We start from the raw sequence: 20,327 nt of genomic DNA, 5'->3' as shown, positions 1-20,327 counted from the left end.
ACCCCGTGGTTATGCGGAGCCGCCGCATTCCTTAGCGATCGCGGGGCTACCTCCTTCTCCTTCGCCGCTGCCGCCGCTGCCGCCGCCGCCGCCGCCGCGGGCGACTGACGCAGCGCGGGCGCGTGGAGCCGCCACCCCTCCCCCACCGCCGCCCTCGCGCCGGGTCTAGCGCCAGCCGGTCCCCGCGCGCCCGCCCCCTCTCCCCGGCCGCACCCGAGTTCTCGCGCGCCGCCGCCGCCACGCGCCCCCCGCCGCCGCCGCCGCCGCCGCCCCGCGCCGCCGTCGCCGCCGCCGCCGCCGCCGCCGCCGCCCCAGCCCACCCCGCCCGGAGGTCCCGCGTGGAGCCGCCGCCGCCGCCGGGGAGGAGGAGGAGGATGAAGGACAAACAGAAGAGGAAGAAGGAGCGCACGTGGGCAGAGGCCGCGCGCCTGGTGAGGCGGGCCGCCGAGGGGGGCTCGATGGGGGGCGTGGGGGGTTGGCTTGCCGAGCACCCCCCACTGGGAGGGGGGAGGGGCGAAGCCCTGCCCACTGTAGGAGGGGGCGGGCCACCCTTTCTACTGGAAAGGGACAATCCCCCAAGGCGTTGGGTGGGGAGAGGTCCCCCGCCGGGTCGGAGGTGGCGCCTTTTTCTGCACGTCCCCCCTCTAAATTCCTGCGGAGGGGTCGAGCTGGCAGGCCGGCTCCTCCCCCTCCGGGCGGCGGGGCCCCCGCCTCCCCTCCCCCACTATTTGGCAGCTTCTAGGGGGTCTGGGGAAGCTTCGTTTATGCACTCGGGGGAGTTAGGTTTCCGGGAAGGGTCGGAAGCTCCTCCCTCGCTTCCTGGTGGGCAATGGGGTGGTGCGTTTGACTCCAGGGGTTGGAAAGAGCCCCCAGTTTCAAGGACGCGAGTGGCATTTTGAGCTTTCGCAATCTAAACCAGGTGTGTGGAGGGAAGCAAATGCTTACTCCCAGCTTGAACCCTGAGCCTTGGTTCTCAAACTTTAGTGTCCTGTGGGGACACCTGGGGAGGTTGTTAAGAATGCTCATCCTAGGGCCCTACTTAAGACCTACGGAGTGTGAGATTCTGGAGTAGAGCTTGAATATCTTCATTTTAACCAGCTTCTCGGGTTGGTTGTAAAGCAGGTGGCCCACGTACCACACTTCTGAGATTCTGCTGACCGGACTTAACAAGCTAGACTGGAAACAGGCACTCTGCAGAGAACTAACTACACTTTGCAAAGAATGTATGCGTGTGTTCTCTCTTCCTTAGTGTCCTGGTGCATGTATACATGAAGTGTTGGGCAAAGACCAAGTGTCTCTGAAGATAATGCTCACTGAGGACTTAGCAAAGGAGAGAGTAATTTGAGTATTTGAAGCTGCCTTGTAATGGGGGTTGTGAATTTTCTGTTCTCAAAGTGTCAGAGGACTTGCAAGTGAAATATCTTCCTTTTGGATTTGCACCCACAAAGCTAAGACACTTTGAGACATGTTCTTATAAAATCTTGCTGATGACAGTAGTAACAGGTTATGCTTGTCTCAGAGATGTCACTTCCTCATAACTGTCACAAAGCAGGGTTATAGTGCAGATAGTATACTAGTCTCTTGACACCCTGTAGTTTATATGTAATTGCTGTAATTCACTTTTAATGATGAATGAAGCTCAACCTTCTAATCTTTCATTTTATTGGGAAGTAGGGTTCCTGCCTCAAAGGTGTTGTGCAAAAAAAGACAAATATGTGTTGGAGGTTTTTACAAATCTTTGGTACACCTTTTTCGTTCTTGGAGCCTGTAAAACTCAGTTATTGACTTAAAAGAACTAACTCTGTTTGGTTTATAGGGGAAATTAAACTGGTGTACCTGATCCCCTTCCTCAGGCATTTGTTGCCCAAGAAACAGAAGTAGCAATTAGTTTGTATGCTGAAGTTTTGTGCTTCAGTTAATTTGTTTTGGTTTGGCATATGAAATTTGCAGATTTTGAAGTACCTAAATACTTTTTTCAGGTTCAGTCAGATTTGGAAGCTTTGTTCAGCTTTCAGGATCTCTTGGTAGTTTCAGGATTTCTCCATTGTTGCTTTACCTGAAGGAGAGTAGAGGAGAGCCAAAAGGACATGCTCTCTTTCTCCTGGAGGTTGAGTCTGTTTATTGAAATTCTCCTCTGAGTTTCTGTTCTGCAGGTGTTTATGACTCTGGGCACCAACAGGAAATTTGCTTGCCAGAGTTTTACTTGTTAGAGGTAGGTGAAAGTACCTTTAAATCCTGTGTTATTTATGTCTTGACAGAATTCTAAAGTCTGCTCGTCTCAAAGCTTTGTTGGCTCTTCCTAGTTGAAAGTCTCTAGGAATTTGGGGTCCACTCTTAAGCCTCTTTAGGCTCTTGAATTCACGGTGATCTGCACTCCAGTATCTAAGTTGCTATTTCTGTTTTATCATTGGCTCAACTCATGCTAGATTATCCCAGTAAGTTCTTTCTCTTCTTTTACTTCTATGGTTCTTCATTAAAAAATAGTAAGTCCTACTTGGAATTACTTCTGGTGCTCTTAAACACATGAAAGATGACTTGTGGGTATATGGTGTGTAGTTTTGCCTGTCTTTTATTGTTTTTTGTTTAGAATTTTCTGTCCCTTTGGATGGGACTAGTTGGTGAGCGAGGGGGAACTTTTAGAGTTCTCTCCTCATTTGGGGAAAAAAAAATTGTTGTAACAAACCAAGTGCTGGAGAGTTTGTGAGGCTTAACACTGGCTAGAGAAAACCTTGACTCCAGTGAGCTATAATGATAGGGCAGGAGATTAGATCTAATTACTCTTTGGACAGGTGAATTTGGAGTGCTTGCAGTGGCGATCAGATGCACTTGCTTGGGGGCAGTTTCATATTGCTCCCAACCTTGCTCACATTGGTGGCTAAAGTGATACCAGGAGCCCTTTTAAAACTATTTTGGTAGGAAAGAAGAGACTTCTGGACAATTTCAGTAGTGTAGTAAGCCCCAGGAGGTTGATTTTTGCAGCTGTTAATTATGTTGTTGAGAAGTAGATATTCTTCTTTCAAACATTTTGTAGTCTTGTTTTTCCTAGATGTAGGAGGTAGACTTTAGGGGGTTGGGTGGGTGTAAATCCTCCTACTTGTTAGGAACAATTTGTTTGGGAGAAATAGCTGAGTGGATTTCCCTTTAGATTGAATGCCCTTAAATGGATTCTCCCTGGCTTTGAGAAACTCTTCATTGCATGCTTTATCTTTCACTTTGATTCATGACTGACCATTCTTACATCAAACATTTTTTTCCCTTTGAAGTTGGAGAAGAGATACTTTTTTTTTTAAGTATGCTTTAGAAAGACAGACTAGGGATAGAACACTGCTGAATTGTTCTTATACTGAAAGCCGGAGGCATGTACAGTTTTAATAAAAGTGAAAACTTTGTATCTTTTGATGTAACTTCCCTTTAGAGATTTTGTTTCCTCTCTCTTAGATTCTCAGGCTCTTCCTGACTGCTGTTTAAATAATTGGTAGCTAATTTTTCAGTCATGCTTCTTTAAAAAAAAAAAATTACCATACAAAAATTCACTAGCTTAGCTCACAATTAGTATCAAAGAAGTTATATCTGTGGCAGTGAACATTAGTAGCTTGTATTGTGGGTTTGTTCAAGTCAACACTGCTTAACTTGGCACTTAGGTTCTTGGAATACAAAGATGGATAAGGTTTGCCCTTGGGGAACTTATGGTTTTTCTGGGGATGGAGAAGGTCCAGACAGGTGAATAGAATTTCATTACAGCCATGGTCAGTGCCATCATAGATGTATGAATGGTAATAGACATCCTGGTTCCTGCTTATTGTCTAAGCATAATTATGAATAGCTCCTCCTTTTACTCTCAAGTGTCCTTTGGAAGATAAATTAGCAGTGTTGTGCAACTCTGGGGCAATGAAAAGAGACATTTGAACTGTCTGGCAGAGAGCAGAGAAGGCTTCCTGGAGGAAGGTGCTTTCCGAACTGAATCTTGAAGGGTGAGTAGGAGTTAGGCCTGTCACAGAGGACGTAAGCAGGAGCTGGTAACAAAAAATAGGAGTGTGTGTGTTTATTTGCAGGGTGGAGAGTGTGGGAACTGGGTAGAACTACACATAGTTATTGGAACATAAAGTTTGTGGAGAGACAGGCAGAGATCAAATTGTGAGGGCCTTGTACGCCAGGCCAGCACACACCTACTTGGTGCCAGGCACTGTAGGCACTCAGTACATTATCTCTAATCTGTACAACAACTCTGAGAGGAAGATCTCAGTATCCTTCCTTCACAAACGAAGGAACCTAGGCTTAGGGTGGGTAGGTAACTTGCCCAAGTTTAGAAGACCAGAATTTGAATTCCTTAGAACCAGGTCTGTCTGGTTCTAAAACCTGTGCTTTTCCAGTGGACTAGTGGTCTCTCTGGAAGCTTCAGCTTTCGCTGTGTATAATTAGGTTTCTGTTGAAGGACTTTAAATTGGGAAAGTGATTAGGGCAGGTTTATTTTGTTGGACTGACTGGGGCTATATAGCAGGGTAAGTTATGCAAAAACGGGGATTTGGTCTTTTTTTACTGGTGAATTTTTAGAATTGTCCCTAGCACAAAGTGAGTATTTCACGTATTTGTTGAATGAAGGATGGCAGTGGAGTACGAATGAATTTGAGGAAAGCGGGGCTGGTTGCAGGGATATTAGCGGAAAGGCTATTGTGTCAGGTCAGGTCAGAAACTGGTGGTTGGGAACTGGGGGACAGGTGAGAGTGAAGGGTGATGCCTGGGTTTCTGAATTAGGTGATGAGACAGGCTGCCGACCAACGAGAGGAATGTTAGAAGGCGGGGTGGTGGTGGTGGTGGATGAATTAGAGTAGGTGAGCATGTGGGACGTCCAGTACAGAACTGAGTATTTGGAGTCTGAAGCTTGGGAAGCAGTCCGCAGTCCAGGCTAGAGGTAGAGATTTGGGAGTTATCAGAATTTTGGTAGTAGTTGAAACTGTGAGAGATGATAATGACACCCAAGGAGAATGTAAAAACTGAACAGAGAGAGGCTAAGAATGGGACCATGGTAGAGGTTTTATTTCAGCAGCTACTCCTCCAAAACTTGCCTTTCTTTAGTGCTCAGGGTTCATGTTCTTCCACAGAGAGAACCTTCACAGCAGTCCTGTGGGACTGTACATTTTACTTGTGACAGAGCAGTACAGTACTTCGTTGTTAGGGTTGTTAAATGACTGCAAGATGTTGGTGTGGTTTGGAGTAACCTCAGCAGCTGCACTGGTAGAGATGGTACAGAGATATTGACAGCCTCTCTTTTTTCCTCCCTGAGAAGAATAACATTTATAAAACAACTCAGCTTTTTCAAGTGGGAGAGCTCTGGTTGCTCACTATGACCTTACTGCCAGGACTTAGTTATAGATGTCGCTAACGTAAGTGGGATGTTCCATTTCTCATTGTTTGCTTGCACCAATCATATAGGATCACAGCATCATGTTGCCAAATGGCAAAATGTACTGTGGCAGTTAACAGAATTGCACAACCCAGTGGCACAAAAGCCATCATTTAAAAAATGTGGGTACTGGGAATTCCCTGGTGGTCCAGTGGTTAGGACTCTGTGTTTTCACTGCCAAGGGCACAGATTCAGTCCCTGTTTGGGGAACTAAGATCCTGCAAGTGTGGCCCCCACCCCAAAAAAAAGATAAAAAAATATGGATACTAATCAAAGTACCTTGGGAAAGAAAATCTAAATGCATTTCTTTTTTTTTTGCGGTACACGGGCCTCTCACTGTTGCAGCCTCTCCCGTTGCGGAGCACAGGCTCCGGATGCACAGGCTCAGCGGCCATGGCTCACGGGCCCAGCCGCTCCGCGGCATGTGGGATCTTCCTGGACCGGGGCACGAACCCGTGTCCCCTGCATTGGCAGGCAGACTCTCAGCCACTGCGCCACCAGGGAAGCCCCTAAATGCATTTCTGTCTTATAATTTATTGCATAGAAAACTATGTATTCTGTGGTTTAGCCGTATTAACAGCATCAAGTTAAGCGGTAATCAAGGTTGCTAAGGCCCCACATATCATAACATGTATGCTAAGAGGTTGTGTGTTTTCAGAATTGAGAATTAGAATATTTCATCTAATTGCAGTCACTTTCAGCAACTAGTTAGATATATGTGTAATTTGGTTTCAGAAGTAATTTTGTCTGTGGAAAGACTAAATTGTCAGCAGCGGTACCTCATAGTAGAATTGTAGCCCATGTTATATAGTGATGGATGTAAATGGAAGTTGCACACTGAAATCAGAACACTTATATTTTCTTCAGGTACTAGAAAACTACTCAGATGCTCCAATGACACCAAAACAGATTCTGCAGGTCATAGAGGCAGAAGGACTAAAGGAAATGAGGTTTGTATGGCTCTTGTTGCTTAATGTCAGGGTTTCACAGGACACGTGTCTTCCTGCACTCAGGCAGTGATATGAGAAAGTCTGCATGTGCATATATGTGTACATACACACACACACACACACACACGTCTGGTGGTGGTGTGGAACTATCTCCCATGTTGTGTGTCCTCTGGGTGGAGGATGGGAGTGGCTCAACATTCATTTGTTTTCATCAGAGGTTCAGTGGCTTTCCCTATCCTTGCTCTCCCATAATTTCGACATGGCGCTTGTTTTTTTGTGTAAGGAGTCAGCACATTTTCTCATGTACTCTGTTTTGCAAGTTTCAGTGATAGAGAAGGGACAGACTCTGATAGGCTCCATCGTGTCTAAAACTTCCCTTCTCTCTATACCATATCTTTGAAGTCCTTTGTTTTAGGATCAAAGAAGGGTGGTCTAGTCACCATAAAACCCACTGGCTTTTTTTCCCCCTACTGATTCTAGGCATTCATGATATGAGCATACTAAATTTGGAGGTGACCTTGATTTTCTTATCCTGTGATATATTTTTCCTAGAGAAGCAACAGATTGGAAACACAGAAAGAATTGCAGGCACAAACAAAAATCAGTGCCTGTCCTGAATCCTTTCTCTCTTCACCCCAACCTTTTTTAAAATTAAAATGAAAGAGGAGAGCACGGCACAGTTCCTTCTCGGGATTCAGAACAGACAGCATATATTCTGCTGGTTAAGCTTTAGCTGCTTGAAATTGATCTTTTAGGATCGAAAGATCCTCACTTTCCAGTTGTCAGTTCAAACATTCTCTAGCTGACGTTTTGTGGGGAGGGAAGATCAGGATTGTCTAGATACATTCATTTAAATACTACCTATGCACTGTGTAGTGTTATAATTGTTTTTTTTTGTTTGTTTGTTTTGTTTTTATGTGCTATTTCCCATCATGCTGCTGTCTGCACTGCTGTTGGACCACTGTGCCTATAGAAGGTAAATTAGTCCCTTTGGGACAGATGGAGTTGAGAACCTAACTTGTTTCTGCTTCTAGCTCTTACAGGAATTATGAAGCAGTCATGGTGGCTCGTGATGAGTGAGCAGCTCTGTGATTTGTAGACAGAGGTATAGTGTGTAGGAGTCACACTGTTTCAAGAAAGACTCTGCCAGCATGCCTTTCCCCACTGTAGCAGAGACATTAGCACACCCACTTGATACTCCAGATTCTGCACAAGGTTTCTTTTAGAGATTGGTTCTTCGTGAAATTTTTTTTTTTTTTTTTTAGCATCCAGTGTGTTCCAAAGCCGAATAAGTAATAGGGTTTTTTTAATGGCTTTTTTAGACTCAGAATTTATTTTTAACACTCTGCATAAATTAGGGCCTCTAATTCTGAAAAATGCTGAGAGGCTTTACTTGAGATATTTATATTTATTTAACATGCTGGGGAGAGGGAAGAGAAGGTGCACAGGTGAACCCTAGCACTAACATGCTAGCGCCAAACTCAGTTAATATTAATAATGGACATTTGTCTGTATTTTTGATAGCTTTTCTGTTTTAAGATTTAGCAAGTAGTCGCTAACTCACATGAGTTGTCATTGTTTTGCGACCTACTGTTGTAGCAGGGACCATGATCTAACTTAGCATGCTCTCTCTTTTTGGTTTAATGTTTGAGCATTATTGGGTACTAAATCCATGTGACTTTCTATATTCAAATTTAAATGATTGCTCCTGGGTAGATATAAAATAAAACCCATCTTTCCCCCCTCCCAACTGAGAAAAAGCAAATGAAATACTGTTCCTTTTGTGTGTTTATTAGAAAATGTTAACTGGAAAAAAAAAGTGTGCTTATTTTCTTGGGACAGCACCAGTGATCCTGTGGTTTTTGTGTTGAAAATGTTATGTGGCAGTTTCTGAGCATGATACGCAGGTTGGAATATAGATGCTAGGAAACTCGGTTTTGTTTTTAATTAACATTAAAATTTAATTTAAATATTTTGGGTAAATAAAAATATTGGGTAATTTTTTTTTCAAAACTCCTGAGTGTACCTGAAAAATCATTGTGTAGTGTTTCTAAATTTCTTGAGACTTTGGTTCATATTGTCAAAAGGCACTAAAGAATTGTCAGGTATGGAGTGGAGATATCAGATAGCATGTCTTATCCCAGAGCTCTCTGGGTGTGATTTATGTGAATTTCATTTGTTGCTCTTTTGCCACTTTCAAAGTAGAATTCTTGTCATGGGATGTTTTCTTTTATATTTCTTCCTCTTTTTCTTGATTTAAGAGTGAGTTAAAGGGTATTAGAGCTTTGAGTAAGTAGACATATTGATTTGTATGACCACCTTCCATCCTTGTATGTTTTTACAGTGGGACATCCCCTCTTGCATGTCTTAATGCCATGCTACATTCCAATTCAAGAGGAGGAGAGGGGTTATTTTATAAACTACCTGGCCGAATCAGCCTTTTTACACTCAAGGTAAGTAATATAAACTCTACTTTAGTGCAGTGGTTCTTCAGCTTTTAGTGTTCCTAAGAATCACTGGCAGGTCTGGAATGTGGCCCATGAATTTGCATTTCTAATAGGCAGGCAGGTGATGCTGATGCTGTTTTTCTGAAATAGCGCATTGAGGTGTTCTGGTGTGAACAGAGTATTAGGAATTATTTAGTCATATCAGCTATTGTGTCTGTATTCAGTTTTTCCTTGTTTATATCTGCAAATTGTATGCAATAGAGGGATAAGTATGTGTGGGGGTAATTGCAAATGTGCCTTAATTATAGTTTTGTTTGTAATAATATGTGAAGGATAAATTACTGGACAGCCAAGTAAGACCTAGTCTATGGAAAATAACTGAAATGTGAAAATACTTGTGGAAATTCAAAAACTCAGCATTTACCAAGTGACACTAATTACAAAGCAAGAGAACTTAAATCAGGTTCAATTTGTAAGCTTAAATAGAGCTGAAATGAACAAGCTAATTATTTTTCTATGATTTGTGATATACATCATTTAAACCAGGGATTGGCAGATTTTTTTCTGTAAAGGACCAGAAAATAAATATTGTAGGTTTTGTGGGCCACACTGTCTCTATCGTAACTATTCAACTCTGCCATTGAAGCAGGAAAACAGCCACAGAGAATGCACAAACGAATGGGCATGGGTATGATCCAATAAGACATTATTTATAAAAAGAAGCAGTGGGCTAGATTTGGCTTGGGGGTGTAGTTTGCTGACTCCTAATTTAGACATAGTTAACCTGTTGATGGTGAGAAACTGAAAATTTGATGCTGATCCTTATAATCTTCCAAAATGTCGTTATAAATTGCAGTAGTCCATAAACAGACTTTTCTCTTTTAGATTTGTTTTTGATAGACTTGTTTTCTTTAATTAATTAAAAATTAAACACTCGAACAAATACCAACTATATAACCTGTGGTCATAAAACTTGATCGTTAAGTACACATCAGATGTATCTTATGTTCAGATATCTGTGCTGTTCTCTATGTTGTTTTTATTTGTAGTATTTCAGACTTTAAAAGGCAGCATAATGTAATGTCAGAAACTGAGCCTTGGAAGAGTCAGAGCCCTGAATTCAAAATTTAGCTTTGTCACCTGGGACAGATTTAACCCCTCTTTATGGTGGTGTATGCATCTCTGACAGTCAGTCCTTAATAAATGGTACCCTTTATGATATTCCTTTAGGTTCCTTATCCTTAATTGCTTGTTAATGGCATTTTTCTATTATATATTATTAAATATATTGTAATTATAGGTAATTATGTACAGTTATAGTTGTGTGTATTATATGTGTTACAAATGTGCCTGTTAGTGGAACATTTCTCTTTTAAGAGGGAGAAGAAATACCTATTTCTATGGATACCTTAAGGATAGGAATTGAGTTTCATTTGTCCTTGTAATTTGGCTCTGGGCAGAATTCTTGGCATAGTCCATGTTTAATAAATTTTTTTTAAAATAAATTTATTTACTTATTATTTTGGCTGCATTGGGTCTTCGTTGCTGCATGTGGGCTTTCTCTAGTTGCGGTGAGTGGGGCTACTCTTCGTTGCGGTACGGTGCGCGGGCTTCTCGTTGCAGTGGCTTCTCTTGTTGCGGAGCACGGGCTCTAGGCACATGGGCTTCAGTAGTTGTGGCACGTGGGCTCAGTAGTTGTGGCTTGTGGGTTCTAGAGCGCAGGCTCAGTTGTGGCACACAGGCTTAGTTGCTCCGCAGCATGTGGGATCTTCCTGGACCAGGGCTCGAACCCGTGTCTCCTGCATTGGCAGGCAGATTCTTAACCACTGGCGCTACCAGGGAAGTCCCTGGTAGACTTTTAGCTTGGTTGATCATCCGTGCGTGCTATCCGTGCGTGTCTCTTTTAACATTTTGACCTGTTAGAAAGCGATATGTGCAAATGCAACAGAAAGTAAAATGCAGCAGGGAAAGTGAAGGTAGCCCATAAATTCTGCGATTTGTAACCTAAATGATAATTTATATTAATAATATTTGAAAAAATTGGATTAAAATTTCCTTATAGCTTTACTGCTTGTTGTATTCAGTTAATATATTTGCCATGATGGCATTGATACATACAGGCACACCTTATTCTCCACCACTGCCCCCGCCCCTCCCAGGGCTCCTTGAGAGTCTGAAGTATCGATTAGTCTTATTAATTGCCTCATTATCACCACACTATCTTCCAGAAGTTGTGCAGGCATTTACTTTATTGTTATTTGGGAATGGATAAGAAAGGATACCAAAAATCTGAACCAGCTGATTACCATCCTATCCTCATCACCCGAGGACCCAGGTCTGCTGAATAAAGTACAAGGTGGTGCATTTTTTCCTTTCTTATCCTCATTTGAAGAAATTTCAAACCTACAGAAAAATTGGAGTACTACACTGAACACCCCACCTATCTTGCTTTCTTCCTAATTGTTACAAGTTTGCCACATTTGCTTTATCCCTCTCTACATATATATGCTTTTTTTCCCAGAACCATTTAAAAGTGTTCAACTAGTACTGGTACTTCACCCTTACGTATCTTAGAATGTATGTCTTAGGAGCAAGGACATTGTCCTACATAACCACAATACCATTGTCATAGTCAAGAAACTTAATGATACAGTAGTATATAATATATAGTCCATATTCAGTTTTTTTCTAGTTCTAAAAATATTCTTTCTCTATTTTTGGCTGCGTTGGGTCTTCGTTGCTGCACGCAGGCTTTCTCTAGTTGTGGCGAGCGGGGGCTACTCTTCGTTGTGGTGCGCGGGCTTCTCATTTTGGTGGCTTCTCTTGTTGTGGCTCATGGGCTCTAGAGTGCAGGCTCAGTAGTTGTGGCTTGCAGGCTCTAGGCACGCAGGCTTCAGTAGTTGTGGCGCGTGGGCTTAGTTCTGCGGCGTGTGGGATCTTCCCGGACCAGGGCTCGAACCCTCGTCCCCTGCATTGGCAGGTGGGTTCTTAACCACTGCACCACCAGAGAAGTCCTGTGGCATTTTTTTGGTCTGTTTCTCATGTGTTAAGGAGAAGCATGTGCAGAATGGCTTGGTATTTTTCTCCCCACTGCCTGGAAATCTCTTCTAGTGGGCCATCAACGTCAGAAACCATGTGGTTTCACTACTTAGTTGAAAATAGGAGTTTTTTCAGTTCTGAATACATTTGTGTGGACTTATCTATGGTTACCAAAGCTTTACTGATAAGCTGGAGTCTTTGGGGGCATGCCACAGGGTTCCTTCTCTGATAAAAGTTGTTCTGGGTAATGCGATGGTACATTTGACACTATATGTAGATGCTTGCATCAGGCCTTAGAATTAGTACTCAGGGATGTGTGGGAGAGGTGAAATCTATCCATGCTTTGAATTCTTGTTTTGAGTTGCTTTTCTTAAGCTTTTCCTGAAGTCAGCTGTCAGTGTCCATCATTGCCTGGTTAGAGGTGGGATTTATATTGTTTTTTACACTTGGAATTTCCCATCCTTGTAAAACCAGTGAGAGCGCCTTTGTAGTGTTCTACATTTTTATGACTGTCATGCTGAACTACTTTGCTTTTGTGACTAGGTGTTTGTGTCATTGGTGAGTTTAACCTGGGTTGTGAGTTGTCATTGCAGCACTCACTGTCAGTCATGACTGCAGTCATCTGGACATTGTTCAGTTTTATTGTGGAATGATGCTCAAGTCAAAGTGTCATGGCCATTTGCACTTTATTATACCTTATGTAGTGATAGAGGGCTCAGCCTTAGGGGGGTCCTTTAATTCAACTAACAAGTCCAGTTGAATCTTTTTAGTATGTAGAATATATATTTTTAAAGTATTAAAAGATCTTCTTGGTAAAAAAATAAATGACTACACTTAAAGTATCCATCCATTAAAATTCACTGTTTGCAAATAAAAGAAAAGCAAATGGAGGACGAGAAGGAGGTAATTTTTGCAGTTTCACAATGTTATTTATAGATCTACAATTAAGTTTTTCATATACAACTCCACACTTGCAGTGATTCCAGAACTATTTATATTACCATTAAATACTGAGGAGACTTCCATACAGTCAAATCATAGAGTCTGTCATTTGCGAGGCAGGACCAGAATCCATTTTGATTTTTGATAGGTACGCATCAAGCAAAGTGGGCTTCTAAAAATGCAAGTCATATCATCCACTGTCCTGCGTGGCCCTTGCCTACCTCTTTGATCTCTCCTGGCACCTTCTCCTCGGTCATTATACTTCAGCCACCCTGGCCTTCATTTACTCTGTTTCTCAAAGGCCCCAAACTTGTGTCCACCTCAGAGCCCTTGCACTTGCTAGCCCCTATGTCTGGAAAGCTCTGGGGTAACTTCTTGTCATTTGGTTGTTAGTCCAGAAGTACCTTCTCAGTGAGGCTTTCTCTAACGGTAGTTCCAGTTCCACAACATTATGAGGATTTTGGTTGTTTCACAGTCCTACCTTGTTTGTTTGGTTACTTGGTTATCATTAGCCTCCCTCCACTTGAATGTCAGTGCAGGGACTTGGTTTTCACTGTATCTCCTGTGTCTGGCAAATAGTACATAATGTAATAAATATTGGCTGAATGGAAAGTAGAAGATAGCATCATCAATATCTTAAGCCAACTAGTTCTCCTTGTAGTCTACCTTTCTTTTATATGTTTTATTATAGAATATGCATATTCTGGGTTATTTTTTCTTCTCAGCAAGGCAACTTCTAAGAACCCTTTTTTTTTTTCTTGCTCTCTTTAGAGCAATTCTACGTTAATCTGTGAAAGAATCTGCTGACACTAGAAATAAATCTTGGGACTTCCCCAGTGGTCCAGTGGTGAAACTCCACGCTTCCAGTGCAGGGGGCGTGGGTTTGATCCCTAGTTGGGGAACTAAGATCCCACATGCCATGCGTGGTGTGGCAAAAAAGAAAAAAAAGAAAGAAATCTTTCCCAGGCTGTGGCCATAATGTGGTTCTTCTAATTGCTGAAGGCAGAAACTGAGCCATTAGAAACAGTTTGAATGTTTTAGGTATCTTTTAGGTATCATGTTATTCTTTTTAGTTTTGAACTTTGGTCATCATCTTTGTTAGAAAAAAGAATTTCTTTCATATAAAATGGTAGTGACGTTTTTAGATGATGTCTTTTATAGTCCGTGTTAGCTTTATCAAATATGTGATCTTTTTAGTGCGTAGAATTCTAGAATTTTAGTGTGGAAGGGGCTCTCAAATCATCCGGTTCATTTGCATTTTGCAGGTAGAAAACTGAACTTCTGACAGATTAGGTTTACCCATGACCGTGTGTCCTTGCAACAAATGCATTTGGCCAAGTTGGGACTAAAACCCACGGCCCTACCTTTTGAGTTTGATTTCTTTTCATTATGCCAATTCAGAATAAAGAGTTTTTCTTCAGGTTTTAGGATCTTTGGTTACTTCATCTTTTTAAAGCGTCTTATGAGTGCCTTGATACTTCTCAGAATGTTAGTTTTATTCTCGTAATGAAAATTCTTATAATTGTTAAGCAAAAGTAGCTTTTCATGTCCTTAGATTTGTACTCTTCAGTTATGGGTGGTTGGTTTGAATTTCTGCCCTCTGCATTAATCGTATTGGCATTTCTGATCGTGGTCATTCTTTTCTGTACCAGAGTGAGTGGTATATGGTGGTAGTAAGAGCACTGGAGTCAGCTTGAGGTCTGGGGTCCAGCATAGTGCCTCAGGTCCTATGGAATATCTCCATTTATACTTCTTTGTCTCTAACACTGAGAAGTTGAAATAGATTGGTCATTTAAATACTTCAGGTGTAAAACCTTTCATATCATGAAATGGAGCTGCATGATGTAGATGACTGTGAAACTGCTCTGGTTGAAACAAGCATGAAGACCCCGCTTCTCCATCTGTCGTGGATTCTGCCATCCCTATCCCATTCTCCAAGCACCCAAGGCATCTTTCCCAGACCCAGGAGCTCTGTTGAAAACCTCCTAGAGTGAAAATTCAGTGAAGATCCTTCCTGTGCTCACATTTTAGCATCTAGACTATTTTGTGTGAAAAGCAAGTCGGCCCTGGATATTTTTCTTTCCTGTTCTTTTGTGATGCATTTGGTATTTACTGGAGGCTGACTGTTTTATTACAAACCCTTTCCCACTCTGTACTGCATAGAAGGCCTACTTAGTAGAGCAGTACCATTTACTCTGGTTAGTGGTAGCAGTAGTTTGGTCTTGATGGAGGCTTTGACCCGTCATTTGGTAAAAGTTTCCTTATTGGAGTAATTCTCAAGGGCCGCCTGGATCCACCTTTGAAAAATGGGGTATTCTGTTGTCTGACAGGATATTCAGCAAGCTCAGGGAGAAAAGAGGACTTGATTGTTAATGGAGCCCTGGTTAGACTCTGGTTTGCCTAAGAGGTGAGCAGCCTTTTGTCCCGCTACCTCCAGAAGTTCAAAGCCCTGTAAGAATGAAGTGGTAAATGATAAAAGGTCAGGGGACAGAGGTTTGGAAAGCACTACCACTGGAATTATTTTTTATAGCTCAGAGGGGTGGGCAGGATGATAATTTCAAGGTTTCTAAAGCAGTATATATATATTTTAACAAAAAGGTTATAAACATTTTTTAAGTGTTATTTTAAAGCATCAGGGTTCTAGGAAAATGAGGAGCTTGTATGTACTTCAGGCTTCCTTGGGACTGTGTGAAAAAATGCTTAAACTTTCCTGTGGTCAGCCAGTATGAAAACTGCGTTTGATCTCTTCTCAATCCTTCATATCAGACTTTTGGGGAGGGTTGTTTGAGTAACTTGTTTAGTGTCAGAAAGTTGCTTCTTATTCTAGTTTACATAATCTGGTAGAAAAGATGAAACTGATGCTTAATCGAGTGCTAACTATATTCCAGACAGGCATCGTACTGCTCACGTTGGTCTCTTGAAACATAAATGTGTTTCCTACTCCTGTACTAATGGGGGAAACAGCCTGAGAGAGTTTAAGTAAATGGTATGAAGTCATGTTTTCGGTTATTTGAGAGGTTGGTATTTAACAGACGGAGGACAGGTCAGGATATTCTAAGTTTCTCCCAAATGAGTTGGCTCTCAAATATGTGAGATGCATACTCAAGGTTCTGAAAGAATGACTTCAAATTCTTTGTGCATCATGAGGCAGGAGAAGAACAGGGAGCCAAAAAAGATGTCTATTTTCTTCTGGAAGATGCTGTCTTCTTCGATTCAGTTGTACTAGATGGGCTTTGAAATGTGTGCTTTTCCAGTCAGGTAATCCTTTTGTTTTAGTTTTCTCTTTGGCTCTTTATGCCAGCTTTTCTTTGGTAAATTAACTCCTGACAATTTTTTTAAAACTCCTTATTTTTTTTTGGTCTGCATTTCCACTGCCACCTTAGTCTAAGTTATCCTTGTACGCTAGCTACTGAAATAGCTCCTGCCTGGTCTACTTGCTTTCACTTTTGCCTCCTTAGAATCCAGTTTGCTCTTTTGTAATCCACAAAGCAGCCAGAGGGGTTTTTTAAAAAACAATTTGATCATGACACATCTCTATTTGATTCAAGTCTGTGGTTTCCTATGGTGTTTACCAAAAAATCCAAACCTTGCTCAGCCACACTGCCCTTCTTTCAGTTCTTTGAATTCCTTAAGCTCTTTCCAGTTTTAGGGTCTTCTATTTGGAACTCTCTTCTCTCCACTTCTGCCTGGCTCAACTTAATGAGTATCAACTTAAATCTCAGTCCCTTAGAGGAGCCGTCTCTCTAAATTGGGTTTTCCTGTTGTGCCCTGAACTTTACTTCTTTTCACTTACAACTTTATAATTATATAATTATTTGCGTGATTGTTTGATGTCTCTCCTGACCAGGTCTTAGGGCAGAGAATCTGTATTATTTTGTTCTGGGCTATATCCTCAGCATCTCTCATAGTAGGTGCTTAAAAATGTTTGTTAGATAAATGCAGTGGAAAAAGCATAGAAGGAGGTTGTTATGACTTGATTGGTAGCAGTTCTCTATGCCAAACAGTAGAATTGGTTCAGAATAGTAATTGTTAGTATTAAAATTGAAACATGTAGTACAGAATGTTTATCAGGATCTCTTTTTCAGGGAATGGAGTGTTTGAAAACCTCCAAAGTGTAAGCTTTGTTTTCTCAAAAGAAAGAAAAAGTAATGTCCAGTGTTGCCTTTGAAATCTAGTGCCGTATTGATTCCTGAGATTCTGTGTTTGCCTGCCTTCTTTTTTCTATTGCCTCTCCCTGAAAACTTTTAGGATCTTATTTCCATGATTATATGCTTTAGTGTGGGTCTTTTTGCACTCCGCATGTCTTACTCAAATGTCTGATGATTTTTGGTTGAGGGCTATTCTTGACTCTTAAATATTAGCGGGAACTTCAGTGTATTGTGGTTTTGTGGCTTCACTTGTCTCCTGCAGCAGTAGGTGCTGGTTGTCACTTAGATGTATGGTACTGGAGTAGGGGTGCCCATCTCCTCCTAATGTAGACTTAGCAATTCCCATGTTCTCAATTCCATACCTCATCCTTGTCTGCCATGTACCTGGTTTAAGTTCTGAGCCTGTCTGGAATTTAGGGGATGAATCTGCTTGGGTCTTTTCAGTATCTCCTAGATTACTGTAATAGCTTCCTAACTGGTCTCCTTACTTTGCTCTTGCCACCCTCCTCAACACTGGAGCCAGGAAATTTTTTTAAAAGCTCATAGAGGGGCTTCCCTGGTGGCGCAGTGGTTGAGAGTCCGCCTGCCGATGCAGGGGACACGGGTTCGTGCCCCGGTCCGGGAAGATCCCACATGCCGCTGAGCGGCTGGGCCCGTGAGCCATGGCCGCTGAGCCTGCGCGTCCGGAGCCTGTGCTCCACAATGGGAGAGACCACAGCAGTGAGAGGCCCGCGTACCGCAAAAAAAAAAAAAAAAAGTTCAGTCAGACTGTGTCATTCCTCCCACCCCGCTTCACTCAGGGTAAAGGCCAAAATCCTTAGAGTTGCTTGCAGTGCCCTTTCGCCATCTTCGTCCCACCCTCACTCCCATCTCTCTTCCTCTTACTCTCCCCTTGTTCACTCTGCTTGACAAACACAGTGGCTTCTTTGGTGATCCTTTAACATGCAATCGCTATTCGTCTCCAGGATTTTGCCTGTGCTGCTTCAGCTGTCTGCAGTGCTTTCCCCCAAACACCTTCATGCCTCGCTCCCCCACCTCGTTCAAGTCTGTGCTCGAATTGCACCCTGATGCCTCCAGACCGCATAGCTCTCCCAGTCCCCCTGTTCCCTGCCTGACGTTTTTTTTCTTGGTATTTATCACTGTGTGATATACCATATTATATATGTTTTGCTTATTGTTATTGTATGTCTCCTTTGACTAGAAGTAGTCCTCTAAGGGAGGAGTTTTTTTTTTTTTTTTTGCGGTACGTGGGCCTCTCACTGTCGCGGCCTCTCCCGTTGCGGAGCACAGGAAACGGACGAGCAGGCTCAGCGGCCATGGCTCACGGGCCCAACCGCTCCGCGGCATGTGAGATCTTCCCGGACCGGGGCACGAACCCACGTCCTCTGCATCAGCAGGCGGACTCTCAACCACTGCGCCACCAGGGAAGCCCAGGGAGGAGTTTTTAATTTTAGTTAATGCCGTCTCTTCAGCCCCTAGGAAAAAGTAGGTACTCAGTATTTGTGTGAGTAAATGAATCATAGTTTATTTCTTTTAATTTGGTAATATAGTGAATTAGTTCAGTAGAATTTTTTCCAGTGCTCAAGCATCCTTGTATTCCTAGGATAAATGTCACTTTGACATGGTTTTCTTTTAAATAACACATCGTTGGATTTAGAGTATGAATAATTTATTTAGGATTCTTACATCTGTGTTCATAAGTGACCGATCTGATATTTTGATTTCAAACCTTGCCATGTTTTGGTATTAAAACAAGCTGTGCTGTTTTCCCTCCATTGATTTTTGCAGTAGTCTCTTTAAGACAGAGATTATTTGGGTTTTTTTGGTAGAACATGCCTATGAAGGCTACTGGGTGTGATGTGTCTTACTTTGAGAATATGTTGTTTTTAACTTTTAAAAATTGTGAAATATATAAACTATACAAAAGAGAATATATGCAAATTTTGTTATTTTAGATAATAATAACTGAGAAATAAACTGCACACTGTATCCACCAGCCAGCTCAAGAACAGAACATCCTCTGCACTCTTTGAAACCTCTGCGCATATCCCTTTCTCTCCCTGTGGAAGATAACCACTGTTCTAATTTTCATATTAATCATTACCTTGCTTTTATTTCCAGGTTTATCCACATGTGTATATATTGCTGAACATGCTTTAAAAATATCTTTATGTGAATGGAATCACGTTGTATGTATTTTTCTCTCACTTGCTGCTTTGTGCTTATCATTTCTGAGCTTGATGTGTGTTGGTGCATTTAATTGAAATACATCATATTTTCTGCTATATGCTGTCTTATGGTGTGAATATTCCGTGATTTCTTTGTCCATTCTGCTCTTGGTGTGCATTTGGGTTGTTTCTAGTTCTCGCTGTAACAAACACTGCTGCGTTGAATACTCTTGTACGTCTCTTGGCGCATGTGTTCGGTAGCTTCTCTAGGGTGTGTACCTTGCTAGGAATGGGACTGACCAGGAGGTTTTGCACCTAATCATCATGACTAGGTAGTACAGCTGTTTTTCGTATGTAATCGTATGAATTTGTAAAGTAATCGTATGAATTTACATTGCTTTCGTAGTACATGAGAATTCCTGCTGTTCCACAGCCTGAGTATTGTGGGTGTAAATTAGTATCTTTGTTCAGTTTTTAAAATACGGTATCATTTACCTACAGTAAAATTCACCCATTTTGATGTATTAGTGTACAGTGTACTAGTGTACAGCTCTATGAGTTTTTTTAAAAAATTCATTTTTTTTTTAGTTCCCATTTGTGTTGACATTTTATTTGGCATTTTAACAGTGCTATTTAAAGGTATGCCATACGTGTCTTGAATGCAGTTGCTCCAGTAAATGCTTTTGCTAAAACATGCTTCTCCCTCCCCTAAAAATTCAGTTTTATATTTATATACAGTAAAATTCACCCTTTTCCGGTTATAGTCCTTTGAGTTTTTTGTTTTTTTTTAGTCCTTTGAGTTTTGACAGACACATACAGATGTGTAACTGCCACCATAATTAAGATATAGAACAGTTCCATCACCCCAGAAACTACCCCCTTGCTTTTTTGTAGTCAGTTCCTCTCCCGACCCCAGCTCCTGGCCAGCTATTGATTTGTTTTCTATCCTTGCAGTTATGCCTTTTCCACAATGTCATGTAAATTGATTTATACATTATGTAGCCTTTTGAGTCTGGCTTCCTTCGCTTAGTGTGAGGTATCTGAGATTTAGCTATCTTGTAACGTACAGTATAGTTCCCCCTTACCCGAGGTTTCACTTTCTGCAGTTTCAGTAACTGGTGGTCAACTGCAGTCTGAAAATACTAACTGGAAAATTCCAGAAGTCAACAATTCATAAGTATTAAATTGCACACTGTACTGAGTAGTGTGGTGAATCTTGAGCCATCCTGTGC

The 20,327-nt window shown here is 41.8% G+C and overlaps 1 protein-coding gene across 3 annotated transcripts in view; it reads left to right on the top strand.

Annotated features, from left to right (window-relative positions):
• The first annotated feature begins 320 nt into the window (after window positions 1-320).
• Window positions 321-20,327, top strand: part of ASXL1 (ASXL transcriptional regulator 1) — a 67,549-nt gene continuing 47,542 nt past the window's right edge. For 2 of the 3 annotated variants that reach the window (XM_079945914.1, XM_079945913.1), the window contains exon 1: window positions 6,430-8,804. In XM_079945914.1, coding sequence (XP_079802040.1) covers window positions 8,727-8,804 — 78 coding nt within the window. In that variant the 5' untranslated portion in view covers window positions 6,430-8,726. Of the gene's footprint in view, window positions 432-6,268; window positions 6,367-6,429; window positions 8,805-20,327 lie in introns of those variants that run through there. The other variant, XM_079945915.1, reaches the window with a different exon arrangement.

The sequence above is a fragment of the Stenella coeruleoalba genome, assembly GCF_951394435.1.
Source record: "Stenella coeruleoalba genome assembly, chromosome: 15".
Taxonomy (NCBI): Eukaryota; Metazoa; Chordata; class Mammalia; order Artiodactyla; family Delphinidae; genus Stenella; species Stenella coeruleoalba.
Note: the sequence above shows the minus strand (reverse complement) of the source record. Positions and strands in the feature narration are given on the sequence as shown.